Raw genomic sequence first — 14207 nt, forward strand, 5'->3', positions numbered from 1 at the left:
ACCAAATCCATTAATTTGAACATAAGTGTCTACAAGATTTGGGGATTGATAAAGAACATAAACAAAAATATTACTATTCCATAAAAGAGCAATGCCACCACTTAAAACTACGGGGAACTGTTACTACACGATCATAACCTAATTCAGCACTCACTGATCTAACAGCGTCGTCTCCTTGTTTTGTTTCCATTAGGCAAATGATGTCTTGAGAATAAATTTTCTTAATCTCCTTAAGACGTCGAACTGCGAGATCATTGCCTAGTCCTCTACAGTTCCAAACAGTTGTCCTTATGGGGGAAGTGTTGGTTCAGGGTCCACCGCGCCTCTTTCACGTCCTTGGGGAGACAAGCTTCCTCCTGAGATGTTATCATTACCGTCTCTACGGCCCATCACCTTTGAACATTCAGCTCTGTCTGATTGCTCCGACAGATCTTCTCTCTTCGGTTTACCACGAGCCTTCATGTCTGCATTGTTAAGTGCATCCGGCTCCTGATCAGTGTAAACTTCAGCAGGCAGTTCCATTTCATCATGAAATTCATCAGGGAGAGCTAAGGCATCATGGTGAGGATCTTCATCATGAACAACTTCCTCTTGAATCTGATCATCAGGTAGCGGGTCTTCTCTATGTTCTGCTTCTATTTGGTCTTTAGTAACAATCTCTCGAATGATCACACCCCTATTTTGTTGTCCAGCAAGTGATGGCAATCCTTCATCATCACCAGGTTCTTCAAATTGTTCTTCGCCTCCATTTTGTAAAATACAAGCGCCAGTATCATGTGTTAGCATACCACAGACCTCACAAAAGCCCCAGAGCCTTTCAAAGCAAAATCGCAGGAGGGTATTAACTCCATCTTGAAATTGTATATGTCGCTGGAAGCGTAAAGGAAGGTCAATGTCCCAGTGGATCTGTACACGTACAAATTCCACTCGAGCAACCACTTCTACATCATAGTCGACATCCAAAAGGTTGCCAATTGAGCGTCCAATCTAGGAGATGACTTCTCTACTGAGAAACTGGAATGGGATCCCTCGAATTTGCACCCAGAAGAGGATGAAATCAATGAGTGGTGGGTTCTCATTCGGGTACCAGCGTTGGAGCACCAACATACAGTCATTGAAACCCCAGGGGCCACGACGAAGGACCAATTCCATTTCTCCTTCAGTAGGGAAGATGAATTGAAGTTGGTTACCACCCACGATACAGCCATGAATCAATCCGGCTTGACCCCAAATTTGTGGCATCAAAGCAATGATAGAACAGAGGTTTTGGCGGCGGGGCATGACTAGACGGCCCATGAGAATGAAACAATATTCCGCTGCTGCATTGGCCACTACGTCTACCGGAATTGCAATAGGGGCATCATCCGCCCCCAAGTTGATGTCTTGGACCGTTCTTCGCAAATTATCAGCATTTTGGACAAGAACACTGTAAAAACGGAATGGAAAGAGGATAGTAGTTGATATTGGTGGTGGAGTATAGAGCATATGAAGATCTTTCAATCGGCTTTTATAGAGGTAGCCTGTAATGCCCCCGAACCAGTCCTATGCCCTGGACAAGAGCACGGACGGCCACGGAACGCCACGTATGGGAACCGCACCCTGGTGGTCCGGTCGAGGGACGGAAGCTGCAGCTTCCCGACCAGTCCTCCTGGACGCGAGCCCGCCCGCAGCCGAGGTTCGCTTAGGCTTTGCAACCCTCGCGGTCCTGGTGCGTTGTGTTGGCCCGGACAAGGCCAATGTATCAAATGCAACTTGCCATGTTTTCCCCCAAAAACCGAATTATATTACTTTAATAAAATATTACATTGAAAATAAGTTATCAAATCAATACACATAATAGTCGGATATTTCCGTAGAATACATTTTAGGAAAATATAGGATTTTACAAAAACACAGAAATCAATCCTATTTGGCACCCTAAGTTCGCTCCGGCTCCAACTCTTCCTAAACTCCTGCAAGACAATAATATTATCATGAGTAATCTAAGATTACTCAGTGAGCCTGGGTACCCCTTTCCTAAACATGCTTCTACTTTCCCCACCCCGACTACCCCAACAAGGAAGGAAAACAAGCAAGGCAAGCAATCAAAGCTACGCAACAGAAACGATAGCGGAAGCAAACAACAAACAAGCAAGCAAAGAGGGTTAGTTCAAGCAAGACTCGAATCGACTCGACACACTAGACTCTTCACTCCTACGTGATGAACAAGACGACTAGAACGGAACAAGGGTAACTTGAATATTCTAGACTCTTTCACCTAACAACACAAAGACGACTAGAATAATTAAGGGTTACTCAACTATCCTAGACTCTTTCACCTAACAACACAAAGACGACTAGAATAATTAAGGGTTACTCAACTATCCTAGACTCTTTCACCTAAGGGCCCTCGATAATCTGTTCCGCTCCTCACCTCTCTGTCCATGCTGATACCACAAAGGTAACCTGCATGACCCATCCCATGCTACGACATCAAGTAGCTGTCGCGCTAGTGGCTAGCTAGCCGCCGACATTGTCCCGCGTAAGTGGTCGTTGAGAACTTCCACGAGACAATAAACAATAGGAGGAACAGAAGATCGACTACTCTATCCTAGCTACGACTCGAGAAAAATAACAAATATAATTCAAGAGACTAGCTAAGATAAGTACTAAACTTCTAAGAGTAAAAACGCAAAGAATTTAGTACTAAACAACCAATTCAAGCAAGATAAATCAAGCAAAACAAGCAAGAAAAATCAAGCAAGAAACACACAACAATCAACAGGAATCAAGAATAAAAATTCAAGCAATCCTAGATTGGTCTACATGCATGCAACCAATTTAAACCGATTTTTAAGCAATAAAAATTGCAAATAAAAATCTACTCATTCAACTACGCATGCAAGTCCTTTATCCAAATTTTAAGCAAGCCGAATTGCTAAAAATGCATCAAATTCTTCATGAAAATATGCAGCTCAATTCTCATCAATTTCTCAACATGCATGGTGATTCCTAGCATAATTCTATGTGATTAAACATGAATTATAGCATGAATCCTACCAATTTAATGCATGCAACATTTAACTAGTTCTAACATGAACCTAGACTAAATGCATCACACAGTAGGTACGTACATGGTCCATAGGAACCATGCAGCACCCCACGCAAAACTACCACAGAACTCACCATAGGACTCGCGAAGAGTCAGCAGATTGTTGATTGGACTTCACGGCACCGCGGATCAGACAACTCCTTCTTCGCGTCCAACTGCATCCAACAGCGTCCGCGTACTGCGTCTCCAAACAGCGTCTACGTACCGCGTCTCCGAACAGCGACCACGTACCGCGTCTCTCCTCGACCCCGAACGGCGTCCCGACAGTGCTTCGCTCCGGTCTTCCTCTCTGTCAACAATGAGAGAGTAAAACTTAGAAAATTTTTAAGTTTTCTTTGTGTTTTGGGTGAATGAAGAAAATGAGAAGGGTGAGCTCCCATTTATAGAGATTTTTGGGCGGTGCATTCCCCCAATGCATGTCAAACACACGGTTAGATTCTCCTCCACTCATTTTGGCGACTTGGTGAGCAAGCTAAGAGATTCTCTTCTTCTTCTTGCATGTGTGCGGATTGGTTGATGGAGAAAGGAGAATCTCCCTTTGTCTCCCATCTTTTTGGTGCATGAATCCCCATTGGCCAATTCCTTAAGACATAATGATTATGTCTTTTATTTGTGTCAACAACACAATGATTAATCCTCTAAGTTGCATGAAATCCTATTGGTTGATTTCATGTGGAAAAATCTCTTTAATCGCTAAACAATCGCTCCTTAAATTTAGGATCGCTATATGGTCGGTACAGCGTTTCTGCGCAAAACCGTGTTTACCGCACACTTCGTCTGATGCATTCCGCAAGTTCTCGGTCCGTCTGCTATGTCTCTGTCCGTAACGCATCTCCGATCATCAGTACCGCAACTTCCTGGTCGTACCGCATACTGCCGACTGTACTGCGTACTTCCTGACTGTACCGCGTACTTCCTGATTGTACCGCGTACTTCCCGACTGTACCACGTACTTCTTGACTGTACCGCGTACTTCCTAACTATACCGCGTACTTCCTGACTGTACCACGTACTTCTTGACTGTACCGCAACCTTTCGGTCTTCACCGGCTGTACTGGTCCTTGACCATCTGTACTCGGCATGCGTTCGTCCTTCCCAGTCCGTACTGTCTCTACTCCCCATGCGTCCGTCCTTTCCCGTCCTTACTCGGTCTGTACCATCTTTGTCCATGTACGTCCGACCTGTGCGTACCATCTCTGTCCGCGTACGTCCAAAGTGTCCGTATCGTGCCCGACCTTGTACGTCTGTCCGTACCGCCTCCGACCATGTATGTCCGTCCGTACCGTCCCTGTCCGTGTACGTCTGTCCTGACCGTACCATGACCTTTTCGTGATTTTTGACTTGGCCATTCTTCTTCTTCAACTTCTTTTTGGTCTTGGCCTTTTGACTTCAACCATTGGCCATCTTTCGACTGGTTGATTTTTCTTCGGACTTTTCTTCAGTCATTCTTCTTATTCTTCTTTTCTCCACCTTGCTAAGTCTTCTCCGGGTCCTTTTCTCCAAAATTTTAGTTTGGATTTTTACTCTTGGTGAGGGTCATTACATAGCCTCTATTGATAACCGTCTCATGAACATCATGAAGTGGAAAGCACTTCGTGGAGATAACCGCCACGCAATCGTGGAGTGGAAACTGCTCCACGACGCCGGCGCAACTGACATCAACCATCCCCAAGAAGACATGCTTGAGGATCCAGAACCAAAAACTAACCGTCTGGACAATCGCCTTTTCAATCGTATTCTTCATTGAGAGTTCTCAGTAAGTTTTTATCTTTTACTTTCTTTCCTTTAAGTAAAAATACTTTTTTAATATATATATATATATATATATATATATATATATATATATATTCTTTCTTTTCTGGCTCTAACTATCTAGTGAAAATATTTAATCTCATAGGGATTACACTACTCTAAACTATTTCGGTCTATGAGGAAATAAACTAATTTAGAAATGATCTCAAGTTAGAAGAGAGATTATGAGAAAGTTTTGGAACTTCTAAGGTTACACACAAAAAAGAAATGAAATAATATCTATGAGTATTAATTTGATCAAGTTTCTTTGCTTTCTAATTAATTTGGGAAGGGTTGAAAAGAAAACTACAACACATTGTGGGTGTGACGTTTATCTTGAGTCTCAACCTGTACACTACAAAAAAGTGTGGTATTACATCATATATTTTCTATATTAGTATCAGTTTTAAATGATGCAAAAATAATCTGCATCACTTTAAAAAATGATTTACATTTTATCGATGCAAGTAATTTGTATCGATTTATATCAAATCGATGCTAATATTCAGTGTCGGCCCTGACCTAAAGCCCATAAAGCAAGGGCTTTAGGCGCCAAATATTATAAGTATTTTAGGGGCATCAATTTGTAGAAGTTTATTTGGTGTGGTGGTTTTTTTGTTTTAGCTCGAGTTCTCTCCAGTAGAGGTTCAAATCCCAAGTTTATTGTATTCACGATTTTTTTTTCTTATTTTTCTAAACCATAATATTCTCTTTTATCTTATATATTACATAAAAAATTCTACGATTAAAAATAGCAACTGAATTAAAAAGAAAAACTCCAAACTTTTTTATTTGATGGTTCCATTGATCTTCCGTCTCCGCCAAAACACACACTGCCCATCATCAATCACCAGTGGTAATTGAGACTTGAGATTAATTATAATTTTTTACACCTTATGTTTAAGCTAATTTCTGTACATGGAGTCTCCACTAAAAGTAAAAGCTAATTTTTTGTTTTATGTGTTCTCAGTGACAATTCTCATCAAATAAACTCATCTTATTCTGATTTGTAGAAAATGCTGCCAGGCAATAGAATTCGGAACCAGCCAAGTGGATGTGCGAATAGGAAGAGAAAAGAGAGACAAGATGAATTGGTGAAATCTCAAACCAATGATATTCTTAAGTATGTGACAAGAACTAAACCTCCACAAACTGATGAGACGGCTAGAAGTGAGATAAACAAGGAAGTTGATGAGCATGTTACTATTGAAGAAGCTGCAGATGAAAAGATTGTAGAAGAACTTGTAAGAGAAAGAGATGATGAAGAGAACTTTGAGAATGAACACGCTGAAGAACATAATAAAGGTAATAAGATTAAGGGTCTGTATAAGAATGTGGATATGGATGATCCTGGAAACTGGGAGAAAATTGATAGGAGAATGAGAATTTTTTTGGTTGAGAAGGGTCCACCCGCAAGACCACCCGCTTGTTATCTTTTCCCAAGAGATGGTGGTAATAGATGTTTCACTTATGCCACTTATACAAGAAAAATGAGCAACGGAGAGAAGCAAGACAAAAATGGTTAGTTTACTCAAAAACTAAAGACAAGGTCTTTTGTTTTTGCTGTAAATTATTCACTCAAGAAGCAAATCCTACTGTTTTGGCAAGTACCGGTTTCAATGATTGGAGAAATATTTCACATAGGCTGAAAAGTCATGAAACTACTCATCATCATATCATTTGCATGACTCGTTGGACAGAGTTAGAAGTGAGATTGAAGAAAACTGAAACTATTGATAAGCATTTGCAGGAGGCAATTAACAAGGAGAGGAAGCATTGGAGAGATGTATTATTGAGAATAATTGTTGTAGTAAAAACTCTAGCGGAAAGAAATCTAGCATTTCGTGGTGGAAAGGAAAAGGTAATTGATCCAAACAGTAGGCATTTTCTAGATTTTATTAAGATGATTGGAGGCTTTGATGCAGTAATGAAGGAACACATTCGACGGATTGAAAAAGGTGAAACTCATTACCATTATCTCAGTCATAAGATTTAGAATGAGTTGATAGAACTGCTTGCTAATGAGGTAAAGATGATTATTGTAAAGAAGATTCAAGATGCAAAGTATTTTTCAGTCATTTTGGATTCACCTCCTGATGTTAGTCGTAAAGAGCAGCTGACATTTCTAATCCGATGTGTGGATGTTTCATTTTTTGGCATTGTTCAGCGTATATACACCCTATTTGCATCTTCAACCAACAATTGGGAAGTGTACCAAGAGATGGTGAATGGTACTTCACTTAAGCCATTGTCACAAACTCGTTGGGAAAGCCGCATTGATAGTGTTAAACCAATAAGGTTTCAAGCTTCAAAGATAAGAGATGCTTTGTTTTACTTAGCAGAGTTGAGTGATAATCCAGGACATCGTAGTGAAGCTGAGTCTCTTGCAGTGAGTGAAACACATGGAATCGGAAGATTTGAATTCTTGTTTGGAATGGTAATATGGTATGATTTGCTTTCTGCTTTCAAAATTATAAGCAAAACCTTACAGTCAGAGGACATGGACCTTGAAGTTTCTATTGCTCAGTTAGGAGGGCTTGTTGGTTATCTGAAAGATTATAGAGAAACTGGTTTTCAGAAAGCAAAAGGAGAAGCTACAGAAATTGCCATTCAAATGGATATTGAACCAGTTTTTTATAAAAAACCAAAACGCTTGATAAAAAAAAGAAAGGAGTTTAGTGAAGCCGCAGAACATGTTGATCAAAGTAACACGTTAAGTGCAGAGGAGAGTTTTAGGATCGAGTACTTCATCAACGTAGTGGATCAAGCTATAATGTCTCTTGAGGTCAGATTCGAACAATTTCAATATTATGAAGAAACTTTTGGATTTTTGTTTGGTTTAAAGAAACTAAAGTCAGCAGGAGATGATGAGTTAATGGTATCTTGTATGAAGCTTGAAGCTTCCCTCAAGCATGACGGGAATTCAGATATAGAAGGAAAGGATCTGTTTGTGGAACTTAAACTTTTAAGAGGAGTCTTGCCAAAGGAGATTACAAAAGCGGTTGATGTGTTAGAGTTTTTAAAAAGAATGGATGGTTGTTATCCAAACACATGGATTGCTTATCGTATTTTGCTCACTATTCCGATTTCAGTTGTTTGTGCAGAAAGAAGTTTCTCGAAGTTGAAGCTTATCAAAAATTATATACGTTCGATTATGTCTCAAGAGCGATTAAATGGATTGGCGTTGATATCAATAGAACAAGATTTGGTGGAAACGCTTGACAACTCAAAGTTGATCGATGATTTTGCAAGCACGAAAGCGAGGATTATTTTTGGTGACTCATGTACCGATGATGCTTTTTCTTTTGACAACATGTGATTTATGTTGATGGTTTATGTACGTTTTTAAAACAACTGAAATTTTTGGTGATCTTTTACATAGTTACTAGGTAACAACCCGCACGTAGTATGGGATAAATATAGGCAGATAAAATTAGAATTATGTTTAAATTTATTTTTTTTGGTATCTAATTATGTAAGAAAAATATATATAACCTGTGAAAATATATTTAAATCAAATTATTATATATCAATTAAATATATGTATAACCTCTTTCTTAATCTATGCAGTATTTTTTTATTTTTTAAAAAATTTCTTCTATTTTATGTAAGAATATGTTTCACCCGTGAAATATTATACCAAATGGTATTAAATAAGTCAATTCCCTATAATAATGATTATTGTGATAATTTTATTTTTGAAACTTTAAATATGTGAACAGTAATCATTTTTTTTAATAGGTGAATAAATTCCGGTTTTGAAAATATTTTAGATCTAATGATTTTATATTTTAATAATTAATTATGTTATAAAAATGATTAAAATTAATTTTAAATTGAATTTTTTTAATTAATTGTAAAATAATATTCCTTAATCATTCAATAGCAATTATGTGTAAATATCCATAAAAATGAAGATAATAAATTTATTGGTGTTCCGAGCTCTCTAACGACGACACATCAGCATTTTCTTGAGAATGTTTCTCTATTAATATATAGGAGATATATAAATATCCATAAAAATGAAGACAATAAATTCATTGGTGTTCCGAGCTCTCTAACGACGACACATCAGCATTTTCTTGAGAATGATTCTCTATTAATATACAGGGGATATCTTTTTGATAGAAGAAATTTTTTTTGGGGTTAAGGGGCATCATTTTCATATGTGCTTTAGGCGTCATACACCTCACGTATCTTAGACCTATTGAAGGAATGACAATAATAGTAAACCTTGAAAAAATGAAGGTAACGACGTTTAAGGACAGATTCACCAGTCCTCTGCCAAAGGCTAACGGGACGGAGTTCCGTTTCTCAAAGCTCAAGCCGCCGTTTGGCCTGGCGCTTCAGAACGCTGTCCTAATTTTCAACCCAACGGTCCAGGGTTCAAGATTGAAGGTCACATCGTGAGGTACTAGGATCTCTCTCTTTCTGTCTCTTTGGCCGCACACAGAATTATATATAAGATTTTGCTAACAATAACTATTCAGCGTGAATAATAGCAGATTTTTAGCCTTTTTCTCCCAAAATTTTATAAGTTGTTGTTCTCACTTACATCTACCGAGAGATATTTATAACTGAATTATTAAAAGTCGGTAAACTCTTATAATTTCTTTCTCTTAAATCAGCCAAGCAACTGAGAAAATATAAGAACTCCAAACTCTTAAGCCAACAACGTTTTAATGTTAGTGGTAAAGCTACGAACACTGATTACTTAGATGATTAGATTTATGGAAAGCCTTTAAAACAAAATAAGTAACTTATAGTACATATTAGAAAATATACATATTTATATATACCCGTGAGAAAAAGTTTTCTCTAAGTCGAACATTTTTTCGTACGTTTTCAAACTATTTTAAGATATAATTTTAGTGGCTTATATATACAGATTAAACTGTGTGATAATCACACATTGAATATTCTTGAAATAAATTTGAATTTGAATGGCAATAGAAGATGATTATTAAGAAAAACACAATGATTTGATATACTGTCATTGAATATTTAATTTTCTCTCTTTTTAGAACGTGAGAGAGAATTATAGTAAATAAGAAATTCTGGAAAGAATATGCGTAAACGCTTTCCAGAAAATTTGACAATGAAAACTTAATTATCAGTTCGTTTTATATGGTTGTGAAATAGATGGGCAAATTGGGAGTTTCACATGTCATTCGACGTTCGAGCTGGCCTCGTCATCTCCCTCGCGTCCATTTTCGACATGGACATGAACAAGTACCGGCAAGTCCTATACAAAGGCCATGTGTCGGAAATTTTACATTATCATGCAGATCACAGAGGTTAGATCGGACGTAAGTCTTGTAGCCCGTATGGTGACAGCCGTGGGAAACTACGACTACATTATTGATTACGAGTTCAAACCTAGTGCTTCCATCAAAATGGAGGTAATGTCAACGTCTTTCAAAAACGTAATTCTGATATACAACTCCTTTTCTACATTAAAACATTAAAAGAAACATAATATTTACAAGTATTCAATCAAACATATCAGTCAAAAGTTTAAATGCGAATCCGAGACACACACACACACACAGAAAATACCGGTTGTGACAATGATTTACAAAAACGATTTTGCATTAAATATATTTTAATAAAATAATTGATATTCTCAAATCGACCTGTTATAATATTACCGCTTTCATATGCCTAGGTTGGTTTAACCGGTGTTTTAGAAGTTAAACCGGTGGAATATGTTCACACATCAGAGATTAAAGAAGACGATATCCATGGGACACTTGTTGCTGACAACACTGTCGGAGTCAATCACGACCATTTTGTGACATTCCGTCTTGATCTTGACATCGATGGTACAAACAATTCTTTTGTACGTACCGAACTTGTGACCAAGGCTCCGAAATCTGTTAACACACCAAGAAAAAGCTACTGGGCTACTAAACGAAAGACGGCGAAAACCGAGGCAGAGGCTCGGGTGAAACTAGGGCTTAAAGTAGAAGAGTTTGTGGTAGTTAACGCTGATCGGAGAACGAAGCACGGTAATGAGGTTGGATACCGTTTATTTCCGGGGCCGGTTTCAGGCACACTTCTAACTCAAGATGATTACCCACAGATTCGAGCAGCATTCACCAACTATAATATGTGGAACACCCCTTATAACAAATCAGAGATTTGGACTAGCGGTTTGTATGCAGATCGGAGCCAAGGCGACGACACGTTAGCCGTATGGTCCCAAAGGTAATCTAAAATCTCTACTAAAATTTTATTCTTTTACGTCCGTCGCATGGTTTGAATAATAGTATAATCAAATTTAATTTAAGATTTCATTACAAAAAAAAAAAATTTAAGATTTTAGAGAATCAATCTTTAAATTAACTATATATTCCAAATTTCCACCCCTCGCTTAAAACATGAGCTGGTTAAAAAAAATTAAAATTGAAGTTGAATGTTTACGGAAATTGGGTATGTATCATATTATAATAATTAAATAACAAAAAAAAGTTACTGTTTTGATCTTCTATATATCCGTATAAAATAGTATTTTTGCTTTACGAAATGAATTTGACATAAGAATTATATTACTTTATGTAAAGGATATTATAGATTAATGAACAAAAACACTATACATCAAATTTTCTAAAACATACTATGCCAAATAATTCTCATTTCTTCTATTATGATTTTATTACTTATGTAATCACAAACGAGTTACATCGATAATTCTCTCCCTATTTAATATAATGATCAAGTTTGATGAAAAAAATAAAGTTTTCTAAAGCATTACAAACATATTAACACCTGAAATGTTTCTTAAAACAATTAAAATAATTTAAAAAAAATTAACAGCATTTATATCTTAAAATTTGATATTATATTGTCCTAATTACGATACATATTAAAGAAGATTCTTTTTGTGGGACTTAAACTATATGTATAAATTGTATACTACAGGAATAGAGAAATAGAGAAGAAAGATATAGTGATGTGGTATACCGTCGGATTCCACCACGTCCCATGCCAGGAAGATTTTCCGACTATGCCTACTCTATCCAGTAGCTTTGAACTTCGGCCGGCCAACTTTTGCGAGCAAAACCCTGTCCTCAAAGTCAAACCTATCAAACTCACCACCACTCCAAGTTGCACTTGTACGAATGGTTAATGACTCGCTTATCACTCATGATTTGATTTGTATGAGGAAATTTATAGATTTCCAAAGAGATAATCATGCATTCATGTGTATCCAAACAAATTGGATAATATGAATAGGATTATAAACCCGAATTGCATGATTTTAGTTTAACGAGAGTCAATAAGGGTAAATTTATATATATATTTCCCTTATTTGGGAGTCAACAAAATGAATTATAGTAAATTCGACCCACGAAGACATATATTATCTTACTCCAAGGCCCAATATCCATTGATGCATACGTATATCCCAAGTTTTGTCAACATAAACCATAGAATAATTAGTTCTATATAATTGCAATCAACACCAAGACTTCAGTGATTTCTATATATAGGAATAAAAAAAGGAAATTTATATATGTATTCAAAAACATTTAAAAAATATATATCTACCTAATACCAATAGATCTATACTAATATTTTGGCTGCAGTTTTTGTCATTTAAATCTGATTTGGAAAGTCTGAGCATTAAATGCAATTGTATTAAATCGATCTCTACTCATTTTTATGGGCCTCTGACAACTCATCATGTGGACCCCACTAGCCCCCGCTAGCTTGCCCCCATAGGTCTCACGCTGTCACCATGGAAATGCAGTTCAATTGGTGACAGCTTGTCCTGTGGGAAGGTTGTTAAAGGGTGGGGACCAGAGTTCGAGGAACGTGTAGCGCACCAACAACGTACTAGTGGATTTGGATGATTAGTTCCATTTCCACGATGAAGGGTTAGGGGTCACAATAAATAAACCATTTTATACGTACACTCATAGAACATTTTTTATATAATTAGACAACAAACTTAGACACAAATTATACTTTAATAGTCTATAGATTATATTTATAAAAAAATAAAATAAAAATTTATGGGCTGCAAGTCTAATTGTTGTTATAGCTACTTTTTTTAAAAAAATAAAATGGTTGAAAAACTAGGGAATAGGGGGCTGGGAATCGAACTAGGGTGCAGACCACTAAAAACCTACTACTTTAACCAGCGGACCAAGACAACTTTTCAAAAAAGGCCGGTTAATTACTATATTATCTTACTGCCGCAAGCACCTGCTTGTCCTGCTTGTACTCATTGCCGGCTCTGCTCGCGGTATACCGCGGGTCCTGATCTAGTGTCTATATTAGAAAGATATCCCATCAAAAATTAGTATCTTATAGTAAGCATATGTAAAGTTACAAATAGTTTTAAAACAATGGTACTACAAAAAGAGACGTTCCAAATATGTTTTTTTTAACAACATATGATTAGATTGTTCCAAATAAGTTGTTTTGAATATTTTGCTGAATTCATTTTTCTTTTCTTCGCTAATTTTTTTATTTATCAAGGTAAGTCTAGATTTAAAGATTTATTTTAGATAGTTATGAGAGCAAAGTAAATAAACAAAAAGGAAACCAAAATGCCTTGACAATAGAAAACCTGCTAGAATATATATATATATAGATTTGACAATATCTTCGCAAAATGATGGCAAAGTGAAAAATAAAAATCATCCTTATAATAATAGTAAACTGTAAGTTTTATTTGTTCAAACTAGGAGATATCCTGTGTAGTAAAGCACGAGTTAACAATTTTTCAAAAATTATAATATTTTTAAAAATATATTTTAATATTTCTTTTAAAAAGTTATTTTGTTTGAGACAATATTTATTCTTAATATTACGACTGTTTGGTAAATATATATATATATGTTTTTAAATACTAATTAATTACCAAAAAATATTATAGTACTTTAATTTGTTTGATGTATATTACAGTTTTATATTCTTTCTTTATTGTATTTGCATCATTATTTTGTCAAATATCTTACAGTACGTAATAATATTGTAATTGTGATTAAATAAAATTAATTAATTTATCAACCGCATAAATATAGTTTTACTAACCTGCCAATGTAGAACATTGAAACATATTTTTTTTTCGTAAATTTATTAATATACCATATTTTTAAATATTCAAATCACAACATATGCAGTAAAAATTCTACATATTTATTAACCATATATATTTATTTTATTATAGAATAATTCAAAATAATTAGTAAATGAAATAAAAGAAAGATGATAGGATAATCAGAATTTAAAATCTTAATAAAATCTTCCGAATATTGTTATTAAAAATAATCATATTGTAAAGTTAAAAAATAAAATCTTAGTTTTTAAA

The 14207-nt window shown here is 36.0% G+C and overlaps 1 protein-coding gene and 1 pseudogene across 1 annotated transcript; both read left to right on the top strand.

The window, feature by feature from the left end:
* The first annotated feature begins 6488 nt into the window (after positions 1-6488).
* On the top strand, positions 6489-8201 carry LOC147946913 (uncharacterized). The gene is made up of 2 exons (XM_087507294.1): positions 6489-7091; positions 7227-8201. The coding sequence occupies exons 1-2, from the start codon at positions 6915-6917 to the stop codon at positions 8199-8201; spliced, it is 1152 nt and encodes a 383-aa protein (XP_087363420.1). The 5' UTR covers positions 6489-6914.
* Positions 8202-8904: 703 nt separating this feature from the next.
* Positions 8905-12014, top strand: LOC147946914 (amine oxidase [copper-containing] alpha 2, peroxisomal-like; annotated as a pseudogene).
* Positions 12015-14207: the final 2193 nt, after the last annotated feature.

Source organism: Camelina sativa, chromosome 3 (assembly GCF_030686135.1).
Source record: "Camelina sativa cultivar CO46 ecotype springtype chromosome 3, ASM3068613v1".
NCBI classification, from domain to species: domain Eukaryota; kingdom Viridiplantae; phylum Streptophyta; class Magnoliopsida; order Brassicales; family Brassicaceae; genus Camelina; species Camelina sativa.